The 9,952-nt window shown below is 26.0% G+C and overlaps 1 protein-coding gene across 1 annotated transcript in view; it reads left to right on the plus strand.

The window, feature by feature from the left end:
* The window catches only part of LOC115035146, a 14,407-nt gene extending 5,328 nt beyond the window's left edge, over nucleotides 1-9,079 (plus strand). The window contains exons 2-4 of the mRNA XM_029492842.1: nucleotides 6,546-6,656; nucleotides 7,738-8,004; nucleotides 8,837-9,079. Of these exons, the coding sequence (XP_029348702.1) occupies nucleotides 6,546-6,656; nucleotides 7,738-8,004; nucleotides 8,837-9,070 (612 nt within the window). The 3' untranslated portion in view covers nucleotides 9,071-9,079. The remainder of the gene's footprint in view (nucleotides 1-6,545; nucleotides 6,657-7,737; nucleotides 8,005-8,836) is intronic.
* The last annotated feature ends 873 nt before the right edge of the window (nucleotides 9,080-9,952 follow it).

Here is a 9,952-nt window from a genome sequence, read left to right on the forward strand (position 1 = left end):
TCATGTAGTGGTTTTGTTATTATATATATCAATAAAATTGTATTTGTTAAGTAAATAAACATGAAAATTTAATTCAAGGCTCCTGATATATTGTTACAATAGAAGTTTAAAAATATCAAAAGTTCATTTGCACAATTTTTTTTTTATAAGCATTTTAAGTTCAATTTTTGACAACATTTATCAAAATGATTTTGTAGTTAAAAATTTATAAAATGTTTAACTTTAATATGCAAGGATTAAAAACTTAATTGAAAAATTAATGAATTTAAACTTGACAATAATATTAGAAAATATTTATGACATCGCGGTCCACGTTATATCGGAAAAAAAATGTATAATCAATACGATTTTTGAATCAAGTAGATTCAGTATTTTTGTAATGACCCAATGATTTAATATAATACTATGCAATATAAAAAATATTTATAAATTAGTTTCAAAAAAAAAAAAAAATTTGGGAAACGATTATGAGCCAACCTTCCCATGGTGTCTTCCGGTAACGCTAATAGACTCTAAAAAATAAAATAGAAAATAATGTGTACCTTAAAGTATTGATACTTAAATGTGGTATTATTTTAAAAATATGATATAATATGCAAACGTTGCATTCATTTTTGGTGTCTGAAAAAATGTATACTTAAACGTATTATTTGTGTCGTTACGCCTTTATTTTTACAAATAATCAGTAGGTATCAGTGTTGAGACTTATCTAGATAAATTATCTAAATAATTATTTGGTTATCAGATTTTATCTTATCTAGATAAATAGTTGCATTTTATCTAAATAATTATCTAAGATCAAAAATGCATCCACTAGATAAATTTATCTAGATAAATTCGTCTCTATACAAAAAAAATAAATACACTTTTTATTGTCAATTTATTTTTTTGATAATTAGGTAATAATTTAAATTTGAATCCTCGTCATCTCAGTAAAAAAATTGTATGGTCATAATAAAATTACATATTAGGTACCTATTATTTATAATTGATATTTTCGTTAGGGGCCCAGCTTAGTGCTCAAATGACAAATATACCTACATTTCATTCTTATCTTGTGTTGGTGAGTGGTGAATCGTCAACAGTAAATTAGTGGAAAAATATTATAATGGTTTAATTTATAACTTTTAAGTTATAAGTTATTTTTAGGTAGAGTAAGCTACTCAGTCAGAGATATATAGGCACCGCGTATTTAATTGTGTTTTTCTAGTTCCGACGTGTACAACTTACTGTACCGATACGGGTCAACTGTGTCAACCAACTGCAATTATTGGTCTTGAATTTTTAATTCGATTTGGGTACGATTGATGTTTTAAGAAATCGAAGCTATATAAATCATTACCTATATAATTTTTATTTATCAGTAATAAACTAATAACTAATAAGTAATAGGTAACATTTTATATTTGTAACAGTGTATATCGTTTACCCGGAATTCTGCACAATTGAAATGCTGTTGTGTTGTAGATGTTTGAATAAATAATATTATTAATTAATTTTATAAATAGTATAATGATCTTTGTTGTATCGTTAATGTTATAAATATTATGACATGATCATAACGTAAAATAAAATGTTCTCTTATTTATTGTATAGTATATACTTATGCAATGTACATAGTATACAAGATATAAATGTACTTAACAGGACCATATTTTATATTATCCCCCAAAATCCTAAAATTATTGTATTATTAAAGAGTGAAATTTTTATATTTCATTTTTTGGAGAAGTGTAAATCAAAAAATCAAAAATGTAGACTGACCGATCTCAAGTAGACTTGACGACAAATTCAAATCTGTTTTCAGAATTTTTATCGCTTCACTATATCAATCGGTACGTTGGACAAAAAACACGTCTAAATTCTTATGTTGCACGTGTGTTAGACAAAGACAGGAAATCACCGCCACCAATCCCATTAACATAATAACAATAATTGTATATCTACTAAAAAAAAATTAAATACATACTAAAACTGTTGTAAAGGTTCATAATAATTAAATCTTACCATGACGAGTTCTTTAAAATAGTTTTTTCTTGATATTTATACCTAATTTAAACAATGTTTTCTTTATCATGACGGTTATACCTTATAGTTATTGATTAATAATAATGTTCACTGCTAACATTAATTTAAACATAATATAGTCAGTGTTTAAATAATATTGAAGTCCTAAGTAGTATCTAAGCTGTACTCTCAAAAGTTAGACTTTATAGCAGGTATTAAAAAAAATATCTTTTATTTATCTAGATAGATTTGAATTTAGTTATCTTTTATCTATATCTAGATAAATTTTCATTATATAATTATCTTCATCTTTATCTAAAAAAAGTACTTATCTAATCCCAACACTGGTAGGTATCACAGATATGTATAATAACTAGATATCCGACTTCTTCTTATCAATGTCGCTGGCAGCCATTTACAACTAGGGCAAAATAGTATTATCAGTATACATGTATATATAAGTAAATATGTATATGAATAAATGTAAACATTGCCAAAGTTGCAAATGGCTTCGGGCATCATAATTTAATAATGTTGTTGTATATGGAGTCGGGTATCTAGTTATTATACATATCTGTGGTAGGTATACAACTGTTGAGTTGGTGGTGCTCTTATTAATTGGTATCACATTGACAATACCTATTAATGTTATAACAGGGCTTGCAAAGGTTATAATAACGTTATGATTATAATAAAACGTTATATTTGATAAAAAAAAAACAATTGAAATTTGTAAACGTAATTATAACGGAAAACGATAAACAAAAATAATTAAATATCGTAAAACAAAATATAACGGTTAACAAAATATATTATATATCATTAAACAAAACTTAAAAAAATTTAAAACTGACAATATCCGTAAACAGCTCAAAAAGACTTCAATTATTTTCAAAATTATATGGTGTATAGAAAATGATAATATAAACATTCGGTGAAATTTTCAAGTATCTGCAGTCATTCGTTTTTTAATTACAATAAAATAAGAAAATCGTTACATAAGAAATCGAGTGAATATCAAATGTTGTAAAAATATGAATTTCAAACGCTCATAAAAATTTAATTTGAGTTTCTTATAGACATTTTTTTTTTGATAAAGGTAGATTAACCTATAAGGAATCTTGTATTACATTTTAAAATCTTAGTTCTAAAAAGAAAAATTTTTACGAATTCTTAACTCAAAATAATTTGCTAATTTTCGTGATTTTTCCATATTTTGTCAATTTTTGAACTTTAAATAGTTATAAAAAAAAACTGTGACTAAGGATTTTTAATATTTTTCATCTGCCTTTGAAACAATATACTTGGATCCTTCTATTAAATTTTCAAGCTTTTTTAATCAACAAAAAAATTTTTATTGATATTTTTAGAAAAAAAACTAAAAAAAAATGGAAAATGAAAATGTCTCTAAACAGTTCAAAATAAATCAAAATATTTTGAAAATGTTATCGTGTATAGAAAATGGAAATATAAACAACCATTGATAATTTCATGTATCTATGGTCATTTGTTTTAAAGTTACACCAAAAACCAAATTCAATTTTGTGAAAAATTGATTTTGCCTAAAATTCCCGTGTTTACTTAATTTTTATGTTGTTTTTCCTGCCGCTTTTGAAAACTATTGGGAATTTTACATTATGACCTCCTTAATGCAACAACAATATTCACTTTCCAATCGAACAAGATACTGGAGTTGATAATCGAAGCAATATATCGACTACTTATCGTGTACACACACACAAAAATAAAAAAATAAAAAAAAATATAAAAACACACATCATTGTAAAATCAATACATTCATCGTTCCACTCAGAATCTAAAATATAAAAAACGCACATCATTGTAAGATCAATACATTCATCGTTCCACTCAGAATCTAAAACAATTATAAATTTTATTAGCTAAACAATTTTGATAATATTTTTTTACATGTTAGAATTTGAATTTTCATCAGCCGACTTTTTCGTTACATCATTTAATTATTCCAAATCATTTAGTGTTGGTGGCTGGGGCAATAAAGTAATTTGATTTTTGAGACACCCGCTCCTCCCGAACTGGTCTACGAATCAGCCAATTTGTCTATCGCATTCAGCAGGATCGATTCTATTAGCAATAAAAGTTTCAGGAAAGCTCAAAGGTCAAACCGCCAGTAGTTCCCTGTCTAGAATAAACATAACAGACCAATAATTAGATATGAACTAGTACATCCATTGACTTTAAGATAATAATAAATTTAAAGACTGAAATATAAATAATACACTATGGTATATTATATCATGATGGTAATATTGTTTATACAAAACAGAGGCAAGGAAGGAAATGAGGTGGTTAATTAATGAACTGTTATTGTTAGATGGGTGTTATTTTAACTTTTTACGTTGGAACCGGAAGAAACAGATGCATCCAATGGTCTGGACTTTTAAGGGGGCGAGAGTGGAAAAGTGACGCCATGGCAGTTAGTATCTTTTTCAGTTTTTCATTAAGAATGTGATGGACTCCGATGGTTAATTTTGCGCTTGAAAATAGATTTGTCCTTTGGCCCTAGCTTGTAGTTGGAAGCGTGATAGTCACCACATTTAATATTTATTAGTTAATAGTTTATAACATTATAATATTTTAAATTAAGTGAATAATATTACGTTGAAAAACATTTTTAAAAGTACAAAGTACCATAATACAATATCAACCATTTCGAAGGATTGAGATGTCATATTGTTATTAAGATTTTATTTTATTACAGGAAAAGAACAATTGTACTTTTTAAATTTTTTATTACTATTTAACTTAATGCCTATAGATAGGTACGGTTTCGCTTCTTTCAGACGTACTATAATATGTAATTAGCATTGCTATTACCTACCTATCTATACCTATTCAGCTAATATATAAATTATTCTTAGTAGGTAACACACTAACACAAATGAAATATTTTAATGCAAATATCAGGGATGTGATTAATTCAACTATTCTGATTATAATTTAACAGCATACATAGTTGGTAGGTATTGTTTTGTTGGTAGTTAGTAGAGAATATTTTAATGATAATGGAATACAATCGAAAGGAATTTAATGAAGTAGGTAGCAAATGTTTATCGTTTTATACAAATGTAATGACATATTTTCAAGCGTAAAATTTGAAACGGTTTTTATCTGAAATGCTATAGATATTTCAGTATACTATCACATCAGATCAGCTGATGGTGGATAATAATTCTATTATTGATGTACATTTGTATTGCATTTATCATGTTTGACCACCGGTCATTAGCCGGTCAAAAATTTAAATCCTAGTAATAACTTCGATTATATTAACAATAGTTGGAGATAATTAGCTCTATTTAATCAGTAAATCGCCAATTATCGTTTTGTCCATTTTTAGGGTTCCGTAGCAAAAACGGAACCCTTAGGTATAGATTCATCATGTCCGTCTGTCTGTCCGTCCGGGTGTCACAGCCACTTTTCTCCGAAACTATAAGAGCTATACTGTTGAAACTTGGTAAGCAGATGTATTCTGTGAACCGCATTAAGATTTTCACACAAAAATAGAAAAAAATGTATTAAAATTAAAAGTAAAAGTAAATTTTGAGGGTTCCAATTGTTCCCAATACTTAGAACTGAAACTCAAAATTATTTTTTCATCCAACCCATACGTTTGGGGTATCTATGGATAGGTCTTCAAAAATTATATTGAGGTTACTACTATTATTTTTTTTTAAACTGAATAGTTTGCGCGAGAGACCCTTCCAAAGTGGTAAAATGTGTGTCCCACCCTCCATAACTTCTAAAATAAGAGGATGATAAAACTAAAATATGATGTATATTACCATGCAAACTTCTACCGAAAATTGGTTCGAACGAGATCTAGTAAGTAGTTTTTTTTTAATAAATAAATAAGTAAATAAGTAAATAATAATTTATAATTCGCACGGGGCGTAGCTTGATCGGTAACTGGTGCGGAGCGCGCGGGGGGGCAGGTTCCCGACTGTGCTTATCCGAGCGGGTAATATTATTATAATATTAGATAAGACTTTTGCTTGACTGGTGGTGAGGCCAAAGTTCTTGCCGGCCGAACGAAACGATTTATTATTTATGTTACTTGTTGCTACGGAGCCCTTCACGTTCGAGCCCGACTCGCATTTGGCCGCTTTTTTTTTAATATATTATTATCTTGCATTTACATTATTTGTTTCTTTGGAAACTAAAATATTCAATTTGAACACGAAACAATTCGAAATAAAATTACAAATCAATAGTTTTTTGTTCTATTTTATATTAAACAGTTTTATTTTGTGTATCACCAGGTAAATTATGAATTGTTTATATATTTATAATATAGAAATATACAAAGTATTCAATAATAATTAATATACATTTATATTGGTCCCTAATTATAATCATCAATTTAACTTTTAGTTATATTGAATAACTTGTGAATATTTATTTAATAAACATAATATATTGGTCATTAATATATATTATCTATATTTAATATTATATTACATTTATAAATTTCATGTATGATACAATTATTTATCCAGATTTTTATAAAGATATCAATCGTTAAAGAAAGTTTGTCTAAATCAACCACTATGTATAATGATAAGAAGACCAAGAAACATCCTCACGAAACTCAAAAAAATGTCAAAAAAGTAATGTCTAAATTTCAATTTAAACATATTTAAAAAATAAATAAAATAATTTCAGTCATTACTTACAACAGCTAATATAGTTTAAACCAACAAAATTTCCTATCATTAATAAGATACAATAATTATAACCCACTTAAAACTGTTAAATACGTTCGTTACTTCCATGAAGATTTTTTACTTCATTGATATTATTAAAATATGTGAAGTTACATAAAAGCTTAATATAAGTTAAAAAACTGACTTGTACATGATAGGGGCATAGTTATATTAGGTAATAACTAATAGGTACATTTATGTTTATGTCCCTAGTGAGATTTACGAAAAAATGATGTGTAGATACTTACCTACATGAATATTATTATGTGAGTTTAAGTACTGAGGATTTATCATAGGAAACAAAAATAATTTAAAAATCAACAAATTAGTATAATATACTAATATACTATGTATGGTTTACTTTTTAAAATTTAAGGGGAATTTAGAACTTAAAATTTTGAAAAATGTTTAGCACTCTGAGAAGAATATGTCTGTGGGTTCTATGTTGAGTTTAAATGGTACATAATGTATAGTAGGTATTTATTATTTTCTTTAAAAAATTAAATAGAATCCTATGTACTAGTTATATTTAATAATCACAAAATACTTATCATAAATTATAGTAATGTAATTCCAAAGTTGAAATATTGGTGTTTCAAATTTAGATTCAGGTGGTATTTTACTTAATAGGTTTAAAGAAATAGGATAATAATACATAGGTACTCAAAAACTATACCTAAACCTATTTACAACGCATATTTACTTCAGTTTTTTATAGTAGGTGCTTAATATGTAATATATAATTAATACATTTTCAGTTTCCGGGTGGTGACATTATATTTTTGACAACTTTTACTTGTAAATACATATTATTATTACAATGAACCTTTGTTAATTCACCATCAATACTTTTAAACAATATTAGAGACTATAACAATATCTAACCCGTTTTATTCATAAATTAATTTATTACTACATAGGTACCTAACACATATTTTACAATATGCGATGAAAAAATAATGCTTACAATTATTAATAAATATAGACGGCGACAGCTGAACGTATTGAACGAGAACAATTTCGTGCTAATATGATTTTAAATTACGCCGAACATTTATTGCCTGTAGTTCCTAAAGATAAATTCAAAAACCCATTACTCAGATATTATAACTTTATTAAGTTTGGTGTCCAAATCAATTCGAATAGTTACAATCCGATTGAACAGAACACAGTGGATAGAATTGTGTGTAGCTTGCCACCAAAATATCAATCGTCGCCACTTTTATTGACACTAATAAAAGATTTAATTAATGTAAGTAAATTAATTCATAATGATACATTTGAGAATATATTAATATATTATTTTTTTGAGTCAAACTGTTCTCAACTAATATAGTGATACAATCACTTACGCTGATAATAATTATAATATATTCAAGCTGCAAATGAGAAAAATGAATATTCATGTATTCTAATATATTTAAGTAAAAAGTGTCATCGATTTATTTTTATTAGTTTTTTTTATATATACCGTATATGTATATGTATACGTAGGTATATGCTATGTAAAAAAATATGCCTATTAAAGCACAATTTACAGAATAAAACTCAAATTATGACTGAATAAATGTTTATTGAAGTACCTATAATATAATTATAACCTTTAATTAGTTTTGATTTTATGTTACTTTATACTTGTACATCGACTACATTTATTTTCATAAATATAAAATTAAATTATTCATGTGAAACTTTTATTGTTTACAATAGACTATGTATCAAATTTATCTATTGGTTTAGCTATCAAATTGTAAATATTTTTATAAATATAAAATAATAATTTAATCTCTAGGTAATATCTCAATTTTGCTATATAATTTAATTGCTTTTTTCAAATTATGTATTGCTAATACTACTGCTGCTAGAATTGAGTACCTACCTACTAATTTAAGATACTATTACTTAATATGTATTAATTACTAGATATCGGTTACCTACCTACAGTTTCATATTTCTATGATAATACATTCTTAAAATAAAGTATAGTACAATATTTTTATTTAGAATTTATTAGAATATTATTCTATTGAAATTTGTTAAGTATGAATGTATTGATTATTTATTATTATTAAATGGCTTTATAGGAATACGAAATAACATCAAAAAAGTCAATAATACATATAGGGTTCGGTGATCTATATGACGATCATGAAGACCTTTCGCTTGTGGCTACACCGATCAAAAAAGAACTACGAGAAACTGCACATCTGTGGAAGAAATCAATTGAACATTCAAGGTTAAATCTTGAGCAAAATATCCTGCAATTAAACCCAATAATCATCCAGATGATAAAATTGTGGAATGAAAATTACAAGTGAGTTTGTACCAAATAGTTTTCCAATAAAATATAGTTACCCACCAGCTACTTCGTGGTAACAAATAAACTTTTTAGTATAGGTATAGTAATACTATTTTATGGTCCAGTTATTTACTTTACGTAGGTACATATAAACCTACATTATACGATATACGTATATTTATAATAGACTATAGTGCCCAAACGTACCTATAATGATTTTGTCCTCAAATGTGCCACATTAAAATATGGCCAAATGCGAGTCTTAATTTCAAAAATGACACAACACGCAACTCCGCACAAAGATAATTATTATTTATATATATATTTTTTATTATCTAGAATTTACATGTTTCATAAATATTTACAATGGTGGGCATTAACTTGTTAAACAGTTAAAGTTAAGTTAAAAAGTTAATTTTTTTTTTACTTTTTAACTTAACTAGTTAGTTTTTTTTGTTTTTAACTTATTAACTTATTCAGTTAAATTTTGTATTGTCTTAACTTAACTTTTTAAAGTTAATTATCATTATTGTACAGTTAAGTTAATTATTTTTTTTTTTTATCATGGAACCAAGAGACAAAACTTATTCATTCAATTTTGGTAATTTATTTTTCTAATAATATAATATCATCAATTCATAATAATCAAATTATATTATAATCTATATTCTATAGGTACTACATCAAAGAGTAATAATTAGTATACTATCCATTGTATGGACTGGCTATTTTCACGAATTCTATTATTTAATGATCTACTCAGTATTGAATAATCCGATTTTTGTTTTATCTAACTCTCCAATTCTTAAAAACAGGTTTAAAACTAAATACCATAGTCTTAAAATAGAAATCATTATATCAATAACATATACTGGTTTCTGGTAAATACGACAATAATTCC

This window comes from Acyrthosiphon pisum, chromosome X, assembly GCF_005508785.2.
Source record: "Acyrthosiphon pisum isolate AL4f chromosome X, pea_aphid_22Mar2018_4r6ur, whole genome shotgun sequence".
NCBI lineage: Eukaryota > Metazoa > Arthropoda > Insecta > Hemiptera > Aphididae > Acyrthosiphon > Acyrthosiphon pisum.